Source organism: Gopherus evgoodei, chromosome 8 (assembly GCF_007399415.2).
Source record: "Gopherus evgoodei ecotype Sinaloan lineage chromosome 8, rGopEvg1_v1.p, whole genome shotgun sequence".
NCBI lineage: Eukaryota > Metazoa > Chordata > Testudines > Testudinidae > Gopherus > Gopherus evgoodei.
Genome location: NC_044329.1, coordinates 14799785 through 14819811, shown reverse-complemented (window position 1 = coordinate 14819811; position 20027 = coordinate 14799785). Strand labels below are relative to the sequence as shown.

General features: G+C 41.2%; 1 protein-coding gene across 7 annotated transcripts in view; it reads left to right on the top strand.

The window, feature by feature from the left end:
• P4HA2 (prolyl 4-hydroxylase subunit alpha 2) overlaps positions 1 to 20027 on the top strand; it is a 52247-nt gene that overhangs the window by 11960 nt on the left and 20260 nt on the right. For 6 of the 7 annotated variants that reach the window (XM_030573557.1, XM_030573555.1, XM_030573558.1 and 3 more), the window contains 6 exons: positions 807 to 906; positions 3281 to 3377; positions 5928 to 6079; positions 8090 to 8227; positions 11562 to 11801; positions 17858 to 18057. In XM_030573557.1, the coding sequence (XP_030429417.1) occupies positions 825 to 906; positions 3281 to 3377; positions 5928 to 6079; positions 8090 to 8227; positions 11562 to 11801; positions 17858 to 18057 (909 nt within the window). In that variant the 5' untranslated portion in view covers positions 807 to 824. The remainder of the gene's footprint in view (positions 1 to 806; positions 907 to 3280; positions 3378 to 5927; positions 6080 to 8089; positions 8228 to 11561; positions 11802 to 17857; positions 18058 to 20027) is intronic. The other variant, XM_030573559.1, reaches the window with a different exon arrangement.

Sequence of the window (20027 nt, the reverse complement as noted above, 5' to 3'; positions counted from 1 at the left end):
ACCATTCTCCTTGAAATGCACCTCTCCAGTTGCTAACCCCTCACCCTTTTAATCCTGTTCTTGTTTAAAAAAACAAAAACTTCCTCCAGGTCTGGAATCTGTGTGACACTTGATCTCATTTCCTTTCAGAGACAGGTACATCTCTTCTGTGTCCTGCCTTATTTCTGTCACTATACAGAGCAAACCAGGCCTTGCATGGGCAGTACACAATGGTACTACTGTCGAGTTTCCAGCTGTGGTCACGAGGGGGATGCCAGCTATCATCCTGTTGGCTGTATTTTTGAATAACAGAGCCTTTACATTTGAGGAAGGGATTTTTGAGAAATGGGAGCTGCGGGAAGTATATATAATATAATATATGGAGATATACCTATCTCATAGAGCTGGAAGGGACCCTGAAAGGTCATTGAGTCCAGCCCCCTGCCTTCACTAGCAGGACCAAGTTCTAATTTTGCCCCAGATCCCTAAGTGGCCCCCTCAAGGATTGAACTCACAACCCTGGGTTATCAGGCCAGTCCCTCCCCAAGAGATGTGCTGGCCGCCACTTCCCGCAGCTCCCATTGGCTGGGAATGGTGAACCACGGCCATTGGGCGCTGCGGGCGGCTGTGCCTGCGGATGGTCAATGTAAATATGGTCTCATGGCCCACCAGCGGGTTACCCTGACAGGCTGCAGGTTGCCCACCACTCACCTAGATCCTTTTTCTATTATAATTAGGGATTTTTTGACTCATCCTCATTAGGGTATCTGAGAATTATTTGTACACAGGGTATCGAGTTTTTTTTTCCCTCTCCTAATATTCTGTAGATCCCAACCGTGTTGAAGATGAAGTCCTGGATACTATCACTGCTCTTGACCTGCATTAGCTGCACATGGCACACGCAAGCTGAATTTTTCACCTCTATTGGTAAGGAAAGAGTCAGTACAAAATAACCTGATGTTGGAGCGAAGTGTATAAAATTCTCTAGTGTACACAAAAAAGGTTCTCTTTTGGTAAGCCTCACACTGTAATCCCATCAGACAGTGTTTACGTTAGAGAATGCTACACCATTGCAAGCCTAATGCAATAGTGTAGAGCAGGATTTGTGCCGGGGCCACTTACTCCCTTTAAGCCTCACCAGTAATGAGCAAACTGGTGCAGATTTCTCTCATACAGACAAGGCCTCAGTTTTGAATAAAACATGCAAAGGGAAAAGATGACTCATTCTTTGCTGTTAATTGGCATTGCGTACCTGTTCTGGCTTGAGCATGGCGCTTAAACCTTACCTGAAGGTTTAATGCTAAATCACTGAATAGCTAGGAAACCTTTTTAGTTAAAAAAAATTTTTTTACATGTAAGAACTTCTTAGAATTTGGGAGCCTAATATGGTAGTTTTGAATACACCAAGAGTGATGACTTGTATCCTTTTCACACTACTTCACATGAAATTTAACAACATGTAACAAAGCTTCATGGTAAATTCACTAGCATTTCTTGCCAATATCATTATGACTGTTTCTCTTTCACCTCGGATACAATGACTGGGCCTACACATTGCCCAGCTTAAATAGCTTGTTTTTGAAAAGTCCATTTATGGACAGATGAATATGAACCACAGGCAGGATTGATAATTGCTTCTAGTAAATCTGTATTACCTGCTTTGAACTGCACACAGATGAAAAGTTACAGAATGTATTTTACCTGTATGATTAAAGTGGAGTTCCTATACTATGGCTGAATTGTTTCTGCTTCCCTCTCTTCAGTGTGACCTGATTTAAAAAACAAACAAACAGTGTTCTGCAATGAGAGTTAATTTAAGCTGTTTTGCAACAGATGTCAGTTACTGCACATGCTGGGTGCAAAAAGAGGGCAAAAATAAAATCGTGATTTTTGCCCCCCACCTCCCACTTTAAAACAAGTCTTTTCAAGTCCTCCTATAAATTGTACAGTAAATTAATCAGAACTGTCACATAGAATAGCTGGAAACTTTGAAAACAATCAGACTAGTGATTCCAGCCCAAGCTGCTTTAGTTTCTTCTGTTTAATAGCACTGTCTCAGTATACAGACCTCAGAACACTGTTGCTTATGCAGGTAGATTGTTCAAAAGCACCTCAGAGATTGAGAAGGACAAGGTCCTATTAACTTTCAGTGGGACTTATGCTTCTGTATCTATAATGCTATATTGTGAATAGTGCTCAATATTCAGTTGTGATTTTAATGGCTTCAAAAAGATTTATGGCCCCTTTAAATCACTGGAGTTACACTGGACAGGCATCATGCCTTGAGTAGACTTCTGCTTTATTTTGTAAAATTCCTCAGTCAGAAGAAAACCTATTGAGTCTCATACAAAACAGATTGTTCTAAGCTGCGTTTAAATGTCTGTGAGGAAAATAGGTAGAAACTTATTGTTTGGTAGTCTTTCTTTTTCTTGGCAGTTAAAGATAACTTTTGATATGCCGTTGTTGTGAATGACCTTCTTGTCTTACATTTCTCCATTTGCCAGTCTGACCCAGGCTGAACAGAACTCATTTCTGGATTTTACCTAGGATTGCTACTTAATTATAATTCAGTCATAATTACTTGGTAATGCAGAAAAGAAATCTGCAGCTATGTTTGTCAGTCTAATCAAATCATCTGTGTGCGTGTTCAGCTGTGGTTGACAAAAAATCAAGGGCTTCTCATGTGTAAAACAAACTGAAGTAAGATTTGTATACTAGCAATCTCCGTTAGGAGACTGTCTGCACATTGGTTAGACTGCGAGCGTCAGACTGTAAGTCTTTTATATTTGTTGTTTCCACAGTTACCATTTGCAAGCCCCAGACCAAGGAACCGCAATTCTAACTAGTGCATGTGGCACTGACTAATAAACTAGCACTATGACCTAATCTGTGTCCACATGCAGAGCAGAAGCCATGGCAATTATTTTGACCTCTAACTGTGTTGGTTGTAGCTCTAATTATGTCAAATCTCTTTTGTCTGCACAGAGGTGCAAGTAACTAATATTAAAATCATTCAAAGGCAATGAAGGGGTCACAGCAAAGTTCCTCCAGAAGACATTAAGGCTGACATTTTCAAAGCCACTTAGAGGATTTGGACACCTGGTTTTAACAGGAATTCAGTGTCTCAGTCTCTAGGCTTTTCTCATTTTAGCTTCAAAGCAGTAAATTGCTTGAGCCTGAATATGTTGATTCTTCAAGCAGTTTTACTAGCTGTAGAGTATCTGGGATGTTTCCCCTCTGCCCATGGGAAAGGGTAGTCCCTTGTTTTACTTGTGTAGTAAAATGTCTCTTTCCATTGTAGGTCAGATGACAGACCTGATTTATGCAGAGAAAGATCTGGTGCAGTCTTTAAAGGAATATATTCAAGCAGAAGAATCTAAACTCTCTAAGATTAAAAGGTAAGGGGACGGATTGCATAACAAATCTGCACTTCTCCATATTATATATGTTGAATTTACAATATCATCTTTTCTCCGTCTCTCTTTTGTTGGCCTAGATAGTAGTGCCACTGCTTTCCCCAGTGCCTGACCAAGGCAGAGGGATAAATAAGTGCAAGCAGGCTGAGGCTTATTCCAGCAAAAGCAGGGTTGAGAGGGACCTGTTGTCCTCTCAAGTACTGGCAATGGCCAAGAGTGCATTTTCCATGAGTTGAGATGTCGGAACATTTCTTCTTGCAAGAAGACTTTGCCCTAGTTATCTGTGCCCCTTTCAGCTGGACTGTGTCAACATGTTATGGGTGAACTACCCTCATAGACCACTCAGAAGCAGTAACCTTAAGGCAGAACATGGCAGGCTGCTTGTTTAGCAGACCTACAATGAGCACTTTGCACCCCATGTGTTCCATGCTGCACTGACCTTATATTTACTTCCAGTGCAGCTAAAGGTGGCTTCGGATCTATAAATTCTTATATATTCTGGGCCCTGGCTGCCTCAGAAGCCACTTGTCTCCTTGTACATAACAGCTGAGATGTTCCTGCTGATCACCCCTCTTTAAATGTCCCTGAAAGCGAATTGTATGAATTTGTTACTATTCATCTATTTAAAAAAGAAAAAAGTTAAGTTCACCCAGAGCATTGAGTGTTGGCATGTGTTTTGTGAATAGGGATTACAGCGTCACAGATAGAGAAACAACACTCAGATAGTTCTGTAAAAGATTTAAATCCATTTTTTTCAGGGATAGATTTTAGAAGTGCTATTCACCTATAATTGGGGCCAGATTTTCTAAAGTGCTCAGAGCTTATTCTCAATGGGAACTTCTGGGCACTGAGAATTTATGAATATCTTGCCACTTCATTTAAGTGCTTCAGTAGCTATTGAGCTCTCTTGAAAATTTGGCCATTAGGGGAAAAGTAATCTACATCCCTCACATGTTTTGAAATCCAGTCAATATATTTTCCTTTAAACGGAGATGGTCAGGTCAGTTTAGATTTCAAATGTAGGTTTTTGTTACAACAAACTTTTGCATGAATGCAGCAGAAATGTCTTTTGTGTATGTTTTAAAATTTCAGCTGAAATTTAATTTAAATAGAAATAATTAATTAAAAAAATCCCCCACAGTGTTCGCAGCCTAAATGTTGCAGCATTCTACTAATATACGAGAACAAGAAACCAGAGCTCGTTAGATACTAATTATAGGCAAAAATGAAACTGCCATATTATGATAAAATACAGGCCAGATTCTGCCACCTTTACTCACTTAAAGTGTTACTTTACTGTTCAATTGGTCTCACTGGTTTCACTGGGGCTGTTTATGAAGTAAGAGTCTACTCAAGGTGATTAAGAGTATCAAAATTTGGCCCTCCTTTTGTACAGCAAAAAACCCCAAACAATGTAAATAGTGAAAATTAAATTACTAAAATTGAAAGAATATGAAAAATCTAAAGAATGTTACTAGGAACCTGGGTAAAGTAATCTGCTTTGATGGGTACGTGGGTTTTAATCTGACAGGATCTCTTTAAAGTATGTCTGAAGAATTAGTAGTTTTGGATTCCATTTTGAGCTGGAACATTATAATACACGGAAAATACATGAGCAACTTGGGGATAATTGCATAAATTTGTACTAAATTATCTCTACTTTAGTTGGAACCATTATTACATTGGTGACCCACTGATTATGAAACTGCAAGCTTGCAAGTGAAAGCTTATGAACTATGCTCAAGGATCTTGCTTAGAGCAAAGCTCTTTTATTGTTCACTTGTTAGTTTTGCCTCAGTAGCGTGCTTAGGTCCCACTGCATATTGGAGAGAGAAATTTGAAGCTCTGGTGCATGCACCATAGTTCAGCTAAGAGATCAGATAAAGAGAGGGATGAGGGCACGACTGTATCATTAGTAAAGAACCATATATTGGACTAAAAAAAGAGTTCATCTATGACACTCAAAAGAATATTAGGACTCATCACTATCATTTTTGATTTTGGCAACTTACTTCTGCATGAGCATATGATGAAACTATGTTCATTAACCTATTGTTAGAAGAAAAGAATCCTAATAACTTGAAGAATTAAGGGTCTGTCTTCCCATCGGTGTGCATGGATGACTCCCATAAGAGCCTGAACAGCTTTTGGAAAAGCAAACAGATTCTGTAGTGTTTGTGTGATGTAAATGAGAGTGACCTTTTAAGAATTACAGTGTAGTTCATCTTGCACTATGTATCTTTTTCAAAATTCAACATGATATAAATTGTTGGCTGAGACAGTAATGCAAATAAGATTTGTGCCCAGTAGCCTTAAAGGTAGGAAATATTTATATTTTATTTTATATTTTAAAAAAATCAATTGTGCCATGATTCACCCTTACGGAGTTAAAAGTAAGTGGCTGGCTATATATAGCAAAGAAAGCTGGCTATATATAGCAAAAGGAGCAATTCCGTTTTAGATATGATGATAGTAGGGAAGACATGCATTCATAAAATGATCTCAGATTGAGACATGCTATTCTTTTTCCAGCTGGGCTGAAAAAATGGATGCACTGACTATGAAATCAGCTTCCGACCCAGAAGGTTATCTTGCACACCCAGTAAATGCATATAAATTGGTGAAGCGTTTAAACACTGATTGGCTGGAATTAGAGAATCTAGTTCTTCAGGACTCAACAAGTGGTAAGGTGTTCAAGGGAAGAAAATAGTTTCTGTAACTTGCTGCAAGTCTGCTTTCTCCTTCCCCTGCTCATATACTGGAAATCTGCAAACTTAATTGTTGCGAATACTGTTGCCTGAGTTGTGTGAAGCTTATAAACTAATAAATAACTTGTTTACTGCCTACCATTCACCACTCCCCAGCTACCATTAAACATTTTCCTTTGGTCAATACCCTGATCTGTCGCAGAAGCAGTGCCATTAGTTTGATTATGGCAGAAGCCCTTCATGCTATTTTAGAAACATCAAGCAGAAGGAAGAAGAATATGATATACTGAAAGGTCCAACTATTAGGACAATTTTTATTTAAAGTGTTTTTTGTCTTGAGACTTTGGCTTTATAAGAGAGGTCTTATCACACTCAGTCTTCCCAATCTGTTTTTATTCTTTTTTCCCTCCCCAGCAATAGTGCCTCTAGTCTTTGGCCTGTCTTGGCCTTTGGATCAGAAGATAGAAAGACTTAAGAATCAAACTCTGCTGCCCAGACTGGATCTCCAGGGGCTTCTGATCTGCTCTGACATAAACAGCTGGCAAACATTATAGACTTAATGTCTATATATTCCTCTATTATTCAGGAGTTTATCCTTCTAAAAGGTTCCATAGCTAACCCTGCCTCTTACTGCATTTTCTTCACAGAGAACCTGTCTTAATCTTGCTTCCTTAAACTTAAACATTTTTAATGTCAGTTTATTTTTATTGGACTTTCTGCAAGTGAAAGAAGAAAAGGAGGAAATATTTTTCTTTGAACCCCACTGCATGTTTTCTCTTTCCATTCTGCTTATGCTAAAATTTTAGATGCTTTGAAGTCTGTGTGTTCAGCCAAGAGTTTTATAGCTGTCCTGGAAGAAATAAAATTGTGAACTTTTCTAACGACTAGATCGCTGATTCCACTGAGCACTTACCCCTGTCTTTAATTTTGCTCTTGAAGATTTCTCTGTAATATTTTGTAAAATCAATATTATTGTGATTGACATAATACTTAAAATGGACGTCAGAACTTTCGTTTTCTTCCCTTATTATTATTTATTATTATTTACAACCTTTCATTTAATTTTGGATAGCTCAATGCTAAAATTTATTTGCATAATGCACTTGAAGTTCTTCCTTTGTGCAACCTGTTCTGTTAACTACTGTGTTGAAAGAAGAACAGAGAGACTGTTGAGAGTATCCCTTTTAAAATGAATGCACTGTGGCTCTGCTCTTACACCTTGTGTGATGTTGGTCCAGCCCTCTCTGTTTCATTTTTTGCTATTAAGAAGACCCCAGATGAACACTTAACTTGACCTAAGTTTCTTTACTTTCTGACATTTTCACTCTTTGTTAGAGATGGGTTGAAGCAGTTTGAAAATACATAATCAGGCCTGAAGCTCAGCCCACGTACCAAACTAAAGTGAGATAAGTACACAGTCTCTCCCCAAACACCTCCTTTGAAATGTCATCAATGGGATCTGGGAAGGTCTGGGAGCCTCTCTTCGGTCATCTGAGGTCTTCACATCTCACAGAACTCCTATGGATTAGCAGATGCTTGAAGTTCACAAAGTTTGGAGGCCTGCAAAGGTTCAGCCGATAATGTTAAGATCCTGCGTCTGCCTTGGTGGAATGTTGCCAAAGGAGACATGAGGGAGGATATTGTGGGAGCGGGAGGGGTATTAGAAAAAGGCATTAAGGGAAAATGAAAATTATTAGGTTGAGGCTATAATATCCATCACCCTACTTTGTTAATGGCACATCACATGAGAACTGAGCATCTTCTGTTAATGCCTCTGATTTGCGCTCATAAGCTTTGCCTTTAAGCCAAGATATGCATATAACTGAAGAGTCTGACAAGAGAGCTGTTTGTTTAAATCTCCACTGTTTGATTCTCATTGAGGATGTGTTGCAAAACAAAACACATGTTCCCAATCCTGGGCCAGTCTGGTATTAATTATATGCATCTGAGTTGTGGAGTTAACTGTTTTCTTCTTTTAACGGAAAGGTTTTATCGCGAACCTCACAGTTCAACGCCAGTTCTTCCCAACTGAGGAAGATGAGACAGGCGCTGCTAAGGCTCTGATGCGTCTACAGGACACATACAGACTGGACCCTGAGACCATGTCTAAGGGAAAACTACCAGGTAATGGTACAGCAGCCACCTCTGCTTGAAGATTCAGCTTGTATTAAAGAAGTGATTTTTATTGACATGTTCATGATGGCAGCGTTTCAGGAGACTGGGCAAAAATGTCAAAAGCAGCTGAGAAGTCCCTTTTCAAAAGGCACTTAGAAGCACTTGCAAGCCTGAATCTTTTTGAAAGTCAGTGGGATTTAGGCTCTTAAGTCTTTACTGTTCTTGAAAATTTTCCTCATTAGCTTGTCCCCTATTCAGAAAAGGATGGATAGAGTTTTGAAACCTTGTGTTGTATTTGTCTTAAATGGAATAAAATTCTGCACCAGTTAGTACATTCTGAACAAACTAAACAAATAATAAAGTGGTTTAAATGCAGTTTTCATTGAGCAGCTCATCAGCAGATATGACAGGAATCCCTCCAGAAAATGGCTAACCTGTCTCCTATCTCTCCTTTTTATAGTTCTTATTATTATCAGTCAGTCATTGAGTGTCAGGCTCTGAGAATAAAATGAAAACTTTAGGAATCAGGGCTTCTTACTGCCTTTCCACTTTTAAAAGATCTTTAGTTATTAATTCTAACCTTTTTCAGTTGTGCTCAGCATTGGCCTAACTCTGCTCTGCTGTGAGTTTTGCTGTTGACTGCAGTGGGAGCACAGTCTGGCCAATTCTGAGCACTAGTGATAATCCCTCCTTTCATCTAATATAATTTCTATAGTAACACATCAGATAGTTAGCATAGTGTTTTAAGGTATGTCTTCTTCTGACAATGTCAAAAGTCCCCAGTTTTAAATTTTCTGGGGGCCCTGCAGACAGAAGTTCAGATTATACACACAAGCTTAGAAGAGCAGTGGAAAGTGTCATGCATTGTGTACTACAGGTTGCAAGTTGAAATTGGGTCTAATCCAGTGGAGATCTTAATTTGTAGCTGGCCTTAACATCTGTGAACACAGACACATGCATTGAAATGACAAGTTTGTGAGTAATGGCGTATACTGGCCCTTTAAAATTGGACTACCCCATTCCAGGAATTCTGGAGCAAACAAGGGCCTGGAAATGAAAAAGGGCAGGTGTTGGGAGACAAGAAGTGGCCCTGAGAAGGGGTAGTTAGTGTCTGGGGAAAAACTAGGTTGCTCTTTCTTTATAGGCCTGGGACCGGGAGCCTTGTGGTATACGGTGAGGGTAGGCTCTCCTCGCGTCCACTCAATCAGTCAGTCACCAAACCAACCCTGACACCCTGGTCAGAAACAAAAGGGTCCCCGTTCTCACTGGGAAGAAATAGAGACAATCTGTTTGCCAGTGCATTGTCAAGCCCCAGGAGGGCAAGGGATGACCCAGCATCTCCTTTCCAGGCAGTGCAAGGGGAATGGAACCCCACCACCCAGGAGACACCAGGCGGAAGGACTTTGGCTGTCAAGGTTCTTTTGGTTTGAGTGCTCTATTTTTTTAAAGACTTTTATGGTCAGCCCTGCTGAAGCTGGACCAGTGGAACTTAAAGGGCTTGCTGAGAGAGAAAGGGAGAGGGCCTTTAAGGCTATCACCCAGTTCAAAAAGGAGGTTTCCCAAATGTCTGAGTACTTGCTTCTTCATGCATCCAGCTGCTAAATCAAACTAAGAGCAGCTACAATTATCCTGTATAATTTCCTAATACTACCTTTCCCTGTAATCAGCTACTGCCATAAAGATGTTATCTACTTGGCAGTGGGAGGCGATGACACTCTCACAATTAAGATAAGGTCCATACTGTGAAGATGATTGAGAAATCCTGGTGGAAGGTCATGACTTTTGTTTCCATGAAAGCCTCAGGCTGCCATCCAGTCATATCCATAACATTTTGCAAATAAATTATTTTCACTAAGCCTAGGAGTGCAAGTGTAGCCACTGTCTCTAGTTTCTGTATGCATTCCCAGAGCAGGCATCTCCACCAAAGCCAAGTAATTTTTTCCAGCTGATTTTGAGAGCATAGTATATTACAGCAGTAGCATAAATATGCCTTCTTGTGCCGACTACACATATGTGGGGCTGAGAATGTGAGCGACACTTATCGTGGTGTCAGATTTGCGCATACGTAGGTCACGCAAGATGGCTTGTGTGTTATGTCTTTTAACTAATGTCTTCAGTGACTAGTAGAAATAGATTTTTGCGGGCACAAGCTTTTGCTTTACTTTCAAAAGAAAACGCTAATTACGGTAATTGAAGCCTCATCCTGTCATAATTATTATTGTAGTAGCTAAGGACCAGAAACAGGGGTTAGGTTCTCATTGAAATTGTAGTTGCTGTACAAGCAAATACACAGAGATAGCCCTTGCCCCACAGGGCTCACAACGAGATGAAGAATGACTTGGTGTGCAGGATGTTAGGCTGGGACTTGGGAAACCTGGGTTAAATTCCCTTGTGTGCTACGGACTTGCTGTGTGACAACGAGCAGGGTGTTTAAAAACCCATGACAGCAAGTCTCAGAGCCCAGGTCTGTAGGTTTGTCCTGCGACACTAAAAACAAACGTGTAGACATTGCAGCTGGGGCTGGAGCGCAGGCCCTAAAGTCCACCCCTGATCCTGGGGTTCAGAGCCCAAGCTCCAGCCCAGGCCCAAACATCTACACAGCCGTTTTTAGTGCTGTAGCAGCAGCCCAAGTCTCTCAGCTCTGAGCCTCACTGCTGCTTGCTGTGTAGTCGTACCATTGGGCCTTGTCTACACTACGATGGGGTTTGGGGGGATCGATCTGAGTTAAGCAACTTCAGCTACGTACTTAGATCTACTTACCGTAGGGTCCACACTATGCAGTGTCAACTGGAGACACTCTCCCATCAACTCCCCTTTCGCTTCTTGTTCAGGCGGAGTACAGGAGTCGATGGGAGAGCGAACGGCGGTTGATTTAGCGGATCATCACCCACTAAATCGACTGCTGTTGCCATGTTGAACCCCCAGTAAGTGTAGACAAGCCCATAGTCTCTCTGTGCTGCGGTTCCCCATCTGTGAAATGGGAATAATAGCACTTCCCTACCTTACAGGGGTGTGGTGAGGAGAAACATACGAATGATTATGAAGTGCTCAGATATGCTATTTGGGAGTCAGGTAAGTATCACAGATGGAATGTAGGCTAGAGCTCACAATCCCATTGACTTCCACAGGAAATAATCGCATGGAGCTATGTCAGGATACAGCTTTTAACTCTTTAAGGTAAATGGATTTTGGTCAGTGATAGAGGATCTGAAATCTTGGCAGGGGGTCCCCTTTTAAAAACCTTTTCAAACAAGATCAGTATTTACAGATATCTCGCAGCCAAAAATATTTTCACTCAGGATTTGCAAAGAGCACTTATAGTTTCTTTTATTGATAAATTTAGGGACAAAATACAGATCTTCTTTGACAGTGGACGACTGCTTTGGCATGGGGAAGACTGCTTACAATGAAGGAGATTACTATCATACGGTGCTGTGGATGCAGCAGGCATTGAAGCAGCACGATGAAGGGGAAGATGCAACCATCACCAAAGTGGAGATCCTGGACTATCTCAGCTATGCTGTCTTCCAGCTCAGTGACTTACACAGGGCCGTGGAACTCACCAGGCGCCTGATTTCTCTCGGTGAGAAGTATAAATGATTCATTTTTCTAAAGCCAGGGAGGAATGGGCTGTACTATAGGTGGCAGTGCCAAGAACACCCATGCTTCAGTCAGCAAAATAAGATTTACGGAGAAATGTCCTACCCTGTGACACACAATAACATTAATATTGGGCACTACAGCCTGTTTGTATAGAAAGCCCTCTTCAGTTCACGCAAAGCTGATCCCAAGAGCAAACTCATGTCTGACATGGTGCAGCATCAATCGTGTGTACTGTCTGTCATGGAAAGAGGCTTTTTGTTCTTAGTGGCAAAAGTTTTATTGTCTGAGGCCTTTCTCTCCATATTGAACTGACTCTCTCAGGATGCTGTTTTTTCTACTAAATCCTACCAACTTCTCTGCTTCATTACTAGGCTTCATGTCTTTTAATGCTTCTTTATGCCAAAAGAAAATACTATTGCCCACAGGTTATTAAGGGACAGGATTTTTCAAATTCTTAAATGAACTTGGTGTAATTAGGCTTTTAAAAAACACTGTCTTTAGCTCATAGCAGATCAACTTTCATTTCTTCCTTAGTAAGAGAGTGAGCTACAGGTTAAGTCATATGGGAAGGAATGATTGTACCTGGTTGTATGACCTAGCCAATCTGAAATGCAAGGTATGTATTCTTCTCCAGGTCATGCCCTAATCAGCTGTGTTATGTGGCTATACACTTGTAACCAGTTGCTGTCTTTTATCCCAATGTTGGCTGCATCCCAATAGGGGGTAAAGTGATCTTTACCTACACCCCGCACTCCCATCCCCAGTTTAACTTTGGAAAGATCTTGGGAATCAAAATCCCCATATAAATGTGAATGTGTATTACTATAAAATACAATCTTCTGTGCCAGGGCCTGGGCAGTGTCTGCAAAGTACAAATAAATCATCCTTATCACCATCATATAATGGGACAGATTTAGCAGTGGCTGCTCAGAGAGGCTCAGTGGTTTTATCAATATAAGGAGGTTTGGCCAATACTTGCCTGCACTCTTGATGCTATCCAGTGTGCTTAAATAAGAGAGCCTTGCTAATCTGTGGATATCTGCAGATGCAGATCCAAATTTTATATCTAGAGCCCTGCAAATTTTGGATATCCGCTTGATATCCACGAATATCTGCAACCATGGATATCCACCTCTGCAGCCCATGTTTTTATCTGAGCGAAACTCTATAAATAAGTGCTCCTAGGAAAGCTCAGAATTATTTACATTATAGAATAAAAACTGGGCAGAGGAGGAATCGTTCTTCGTGTCTGTCTCAAAACTGCCTTAAGCTATTAATGAGGACCAGGGAATTATTTCTTTCTTGGTTCAGGCAGTTAAAATCTATTGATGATGCCTGTAGACACATCAACATTGATTTAACCTAAATCCTCACGAGATGGAAGAGATCTAATGCTGTTAGTATTGCAAGATCACTCCTTGAATAAACCTACTACATGGCACAATCCTGAAATTTTTGCTAGAGATTGGCACTTACCAAAACCCCGTTGCTGACCATCCGCAAACTTTTGGAGATATTCTTGTCCAGATTTGAACTTTGCAGCTCTGATCCATCTTTAACCTTCACTCAAGGCAAGATTGTGCCTTGCACATGGAGCATGGGAGGGGCAGGAGAAGGGGGCTGTGCGGTAACTGGACTAACTCAGCCAGACCTCCTCCTCGTACCTTCAGCATGCGCCCACCTCAGAGGGAACTCTACTGTCTGTGGAGAGGATGCTGCATATTGCCAACTTGACCTGGCTGGAGCAAAGTGGGAGTGAAGGTCAGGGCTCGGACCTTACCCCAGACATTCCCACTCTCTTTGAAAATTGCGGTGCCTGTGTGGGTGCTGGTGGGGACTTTGTTCTCCAACAGGATAACAGCCAGTTCTCACAGTTCCTTCTTTCAGTGGCTGTGCACAAGGATTCATGTCAGGATAGGGGACAATTAGTCTATTTCAACTCTCACCTCTAGAAGAACATGTTAAGGAATATGTAAGCAAAAGTCACTTTGTAGGAATCACTTTTAGATGGCTTAATACTTTCCAGTACCTTCATAATCTCAGTCTCAAATTTGAAATGGGAAAAAGAATTTAGCCTTACCATTTCAACAGAAACCTAGGAGGATATCTGGCTTAATGTGAAAGATACTTCAGGTTCTTCTTCCTTGTGATTCGGGAAAGAAAGTTACTAGAGCTTCCCCTGAGATAGTGCTTGGGGTGTACTACAGACCGCCGGGATCTGATTTGGATATGGATAGAGACCTCTTTAATGTTTTTAAGGAAGTAAACACTAATGGGAAATGTGTGATCATGGGAGACTTTAACTTCCCAGATATAGACTGGAGTACAAGTGCTAGCAAGAATAGTAGGGCTCAGATTTTTCTGGATGTGATAGCTGATGGATTCCTTCACCAAGTAGTTGAAGAACCGACAAGAGGGGATGCCATTTTAGATTTGGTTTTGGTGAGCAGTGAGGACTTCATAGAAGAAATGGTTGTAGGGGACAACCTTGGTTCGAGTGATCATGAGCTAATTCAGTTCAAACTAGATGGAAGGATAAACAAAAATAGATCTGGGACTAGGGTTTTTTATTTCAAAAGGGCTAACTTTAAAGAATTAAGGAAATTAGTTAGGGAAGTGGATTGGATTGAAGAACTTGTGGATCTAAATGTGGAAGAGGCCTAGAATTACTTTAAGTCGCAGCTGCAGAAACTATCGGAAGCCTGCATCCCAAGAAAGGGGGAAAAAACCATAGGCAGGAGTTGTAGACCAAGCTGGATGAGCAAGCATCTCAGAGAGGTGATTAAGAAAAAGCAGAAAGCCTACAAGGAGTGGAAGAAGGGTGGGATTAGCAAGGAAAGCTATCTTAGTGAGGTCAGAACATGTAGGGATAAAGTGAGAAAGGCTAAAAGCCAAGTAGAGTTGAACCTTGCAAAGGGAATTAAAACCAATAGTAAAAGGTTCTACAGCCATATAAATAAGAAGAAAACAAAGAAAGAAGAAGTGGGACCGCTACACACTGAGGATGGAAAGGAGGTTAAGGATAACCTAGGCATGGCCCAATATCTAAATAAGTACTTTGCCTCAGTCTTTAGTAAGGCTAATGGGGAGCTTAGGGGTAATGGAAGGATGACAAACAGGAATGAGGATATGAAGGTGGATATTACCACATCTGAGGTAGAAGCCGTACTTGAACAGCTTAATGGGACAAAATCGGGGGGCCCAGACAATCTTCATCCGAGAATATTAAAGGAACTGGCGCATGAAATTGCAAGCCCGTTAGCGAGAATTTTTAATGAATCAGTAAACTCAGGGGTTGTACCGTACGACTGGAGAATTGCTAACGTAATTCCTATCTTTAAAAAAGGGAGAAAGAGTGATCCGAGTAACTATAGGCCTGTTAGTTTGACATCTGTAGTATGTAAGGTCTTGGAAAAAATTTTGAAGGAGAAAGTAGTTAAGGACATTGAGGTCAATGGTAATTGGGACAAAGTACAACATGGTTTTACTAAAGGTAGATCGTGCCAAACCAACCTGATCTCCTTCTTTGAGAAGGTGACAGACTATTTAGACAAAGGAAATGCGGTAGACCTCGATTTCAGTAAGGCATTTGATACGGTTCCACATGCGGAATTATTAGTCAAATTGGAAAAGATGGGGATCAATATGAGAATTGAAAGGTGGATAAGGAACTAGTTAAAGGGGAGACTACAATGGGTCGTACTGAAGGGTGAACTGTCAGGCTGGAAGGAGGTTACTAGTGGAGTTCCTCAAGGATCGGTTCTGGGACCAATCTTATTTAACCTTTTTATTACTGACCTTGGCACAAAAAGCGGGAATGTGCTAATAAAGTTTGCGGATGACACAAAGCTGGGGGATATTGCTAACACGGAGAAGGACCGGAATATCATACAGGAAGATCTGGACGACCTTGTAAACTGGAGTAATAGTAATAGGATGAAATTTAATAGTGAAAAGTGCAAGGTCATGCACTTAGGGATTAATAATAAGAACTTTAGATATAGATTGGGGACGCATCAGTTGGAAGCAACTGAGGAGAAGGACCTTGGGGTATTGGTAGATCACAGGATGACTATGAGCCGCCAATGTGATATGGCCGTTAAAAAAGCTAATGCGGTTTTAGGATGCATCAGGTGAGGTATTTCCAGCAAAGATAAGGAGGTGTTAGTACCGTTATATAAGGCGCTGGTGAGACCCCACCTGGAATACTGTGTGCAGTTCTGGTCTCCCATGTTTAAGAAGGATGAATTCAAACTGTAACAGGTTCAGAGACGGGCTACTAGGATGATCCGAGGAATGGAAAACCTGTCATATGATAGGAGACTCAAAGAGCTTGGCTTGTTTAGTCTAGCCAAAAGAAGGCTGGGGGGGATATGATGGCTCTTTATACATATATTAGAGGGATTAATATTAGGGAGGGAGAGGAATTATTTAAGCTTAGTACCAATGTAGATGCAAGAACGAATGGGTATAAACTGGACACTAGGAAGTTTAGACTTGAAATTAGACGAAGGTTTCTAACCATTAGAGGAGTGAAGTTCTGGAACAGCCTTCCACGGGGAGTAGTGGGGGCAAAAGACATATCTGGCTTTAAGATTAAGCTTGATAAGTTTATGGAAGGGATGGTATGATGGGAGAGCCTAATTTTGGCAATGATCTTTGATTATCGCCAGATAAGTATGCCCAGTGGTTGGGATGTTGGATGGGATGGGATCTGAGTTACTGCAGAGAATTCTTTTCTGAGTGCTGGCTGGTGAGTTTTGCCCACATGCTCAGGGTTTAGCTGATCGCCATATTTGGGGTTGGGAAGGAATTTTCCTCCAGGGCAGATTGGCAGAGGCCCTGGAGGTTTTTCGCCTTCCCCTGCAGCGTGGGGCATGGGTCACTTGCTGGTGGATTCTCTGCAGCTTGAGGTCTTCAAACCACAATTTGAAGACTTCAATAACTCAGGCATAGGTTAGAGGGTTGTTATAGAAGTGGATGGGTAGGGTTCTGTGGCCTGCTTTGTGCAGGGGGTCGGACTAGATGATCACATTGGTCCCTTCTGACCCTAGAATCTATGAATCTATGAAACTGGACTCCAGAACGTTAGTTTAAAGCTGGATTGCAATGTACAGCACACATTGGAGATTCAAACAGCCACATGCCAACCTTTCATATATCCTATACCTGTCAAACAATGCATGTTCAGTGCTCTCTCAAAAACTTTAATGTCACTATCTTTCCTTCTCCAAGCTTGTGTATTTTAGGGGTGCTGGATGAGTTGGTATTACCAGTTAACATTAAGAAATGGATTGCAGTAACTATTCTAATGGGCAAAAGAGTTATTTTAAGAAAATGGTAAACTGCAATTCCTCCCTCATACACAGACTGGCTTAGTGAGCTCTGTACTACTGCAGTAATGGAAAAAATGAGTCTGTTTAATAGAAATGGTTGGAAAAAAATATGAGCTGGCCTCGTCACACATGAAACTTTTGCATCCTTCTGCAGTTTAGTTGATTTTAGTCCCTGATATTTATAGGTCGTATTCTCACTTATTTATCTATTTAGTTACTTTAATAATTGATGCCTTGAATGACTTCTTATGGGTTCAGGTTTGGGGGCGGGGGGGGGGTTCTTCAGGTTCTGCAAGTAATGAATGATGGATTCTTTTATTTATATGCTACTTCCATGTTGTGCGTATACTTATATATATTTTGGTTTTGTTGTGTTTATATTTTATATAAAAACATACAAATAAAATTAACAGGATTACAGCCATCTCTGCAGGAGGACAAAAAAGGTGAAGAAACACCTTGAGCTCTCCCTCCGATTTATGCAGCCAATCTGGCTTTCAGTTCTCATGGATTTCAGAGATGGAAGCCCACTGAGTATGTTTGCGCCTCTATTCGAAAGCAATCTATATCTGGGGGAGGCTGGCACAGGCAAGATTGCTGGTGCAGTGTTGATGGGCTCAAGGCTTTCTCTGACTAGGTTACTGAGTTAGGATGAATGAATTCCATTATTTTTTTTTCTTTTCATTCTCCCCCAATCAAGATTCTGCTCACGAGAGGGCAGGCAACAACCTGCGATATTTTGAGAAGTTGCTGGAGAAAGAGAGAGTGGCAAAGCTACTGAATAAGACGTCAGCTATAACAGAATCGGCAGTACAAGGTGGGGTTTATGAGAGACCTGCTGACTACCTGCCAGAGCGTGATACCTATGAGGCTCTCTGCAGAGGCGAAGGTGTGAAAATGGTGAGAGAAGTACAACGTGCTGACTTGGGATGTTCTTCCTACAGTACATGTTACTGTATAGACTGCCTAGGGCTATATCGTGGTAGTTCCTATGGCTTGTAGTAAAGTTTGCAGTTTGATTTGTAGTGTTCCTTTCCGAAGCTACTTTCCAGAACACATGCTCCCTGCCAGATGCCACTGCCCCAGCAAGTATGTAACTGTGCCATCAGCAAGGGATCTGTTTTCAAAAGTTATCCCTTTCTATTCAGAAATATTCTGGGGGAAAATTAATAAAGGAATAGAAAATGTCTGCCTGTGAGGGGAAACAAAGACTGTGAATGGCTTGCCAATTACAAAACTAGTTTCTCCTCCCTTGGTTTTCACACCTCAGCTGCTAGAACAGGGCCTCATCCTCCCTGATTGAACCTACTTCATTATCTCTAGCTTGCCTGCATATATATATACCTACTCCTAGAAATTTCCACTACATGCATCTGACGAAGTGGGTATTCACCCACGAAAGCTCATCCTCCAAAACGTCTGTTAGTCTATAAGGTGCCACAGGATTCTTTGCTGCTTTTACAGATCCAGACTAACACGGCTACCCCTCTGATATGTGAGGGGAAAGACGCAGTAGGTAAATTGAATCAGCCACAGTGGTTGTGGTAGAATTTAGGTGACTCACTGGAATCTCTTTACCATGATATTATTGGAGTTTCTCTAACTCTGCATTGGGGATTCAGAATAGTGGGAACTCTCTGATTATCCCTAAGTAGTATCTGCTGGTGAATGTTGACCTCTTAATGGTGGCCTCTGTATAGAAACAGAATCCATTAACTTTCTAGCTATTCCATCTCATGTTGGCCCCTGAGTAAATGGAAGTCATTGTTCTTTTTTTAAATTATTATTTAAGCAATCTGCATAGTATCAGTTTTTTAAAAATTCTCCTCTTTCCCTATCCCCATCATTCTCATATAGACTAGCCCAGATGTTTACTGTTCTCTGCCAGTAGATGGTGAAAGGAACATAGTTTTGATAACTCTGCTTTTGCTGTACATAGGAAGCCTGTAGGCTGTGGTTTCTTGTCCCCCTTAAGTAGCAACAGCCCTTTCTGACTGAGCTGGGTTTCTGTATGTATAAGTAGGCTCACTGGTGCCGGGCTTAGGTTCTTCCTAATGCGGAGTCATTGAGATATTGCACTTGGAAGAGTTGAGAGCATGTTTCTTAATTAAGTCCACATTGGAACTTCTAGCTGTTTAACAACTAAGTGTTCGGAAGTCATAATATAAACCTACATAGAAAAAAGTGCTCTCTGCTGCTCATTCATGGAGTGTTGCAGATGATTGTCCTTCCAGTGTGTCCGGTCAACCATTCTGAACGCTCATTGTAGCTGGGTGTACTAGAAGCTTTTTTCTATCAAGGATCTATCATGCTTTTACTACTGTTGAAATCAGTTGTCTCTATGGGGCAACCATTTTAATCACCATTATAGAGGGCAGAAGGGGAGCAGTCTCTGATCCCTGTCTTCAAACGTGGCTGTAATTCCTAGATTAGACACTGCTTTGAGGTCTTCTGGGTTTTGCTTTTCTTTAGAAAGAACAGGAGTACTTGTGGCACTTTAGAGACTAACAAATTCATTTGAGCCTAAGCTTTCGTGGACTTTTGATGATGTGCTGGAGAGGCTAATAACAGAACGCCACTAGCTGTCACCTTCAGTCCTCAACTAAAACCTCTCCAGCACATCATCAAAGTTCTACAACCTATCCTGAAAGATGATCCCTCACTCTCACAGATCTTGGGAGACAGACCTGTCCTCGCTTACAGACAGTCCCCCAACCTGAAGCAAATACTCACCAGCAACACCTCAGAACAAAAACACTAACCCAGGAACCTATCCTTGCAACAAAGCCCGATGCCAACTCTGTCCACATATCTATGCAAAGGACACCATCATAGGATATAATCACATCAGCCACACTATCAGGGTTCGT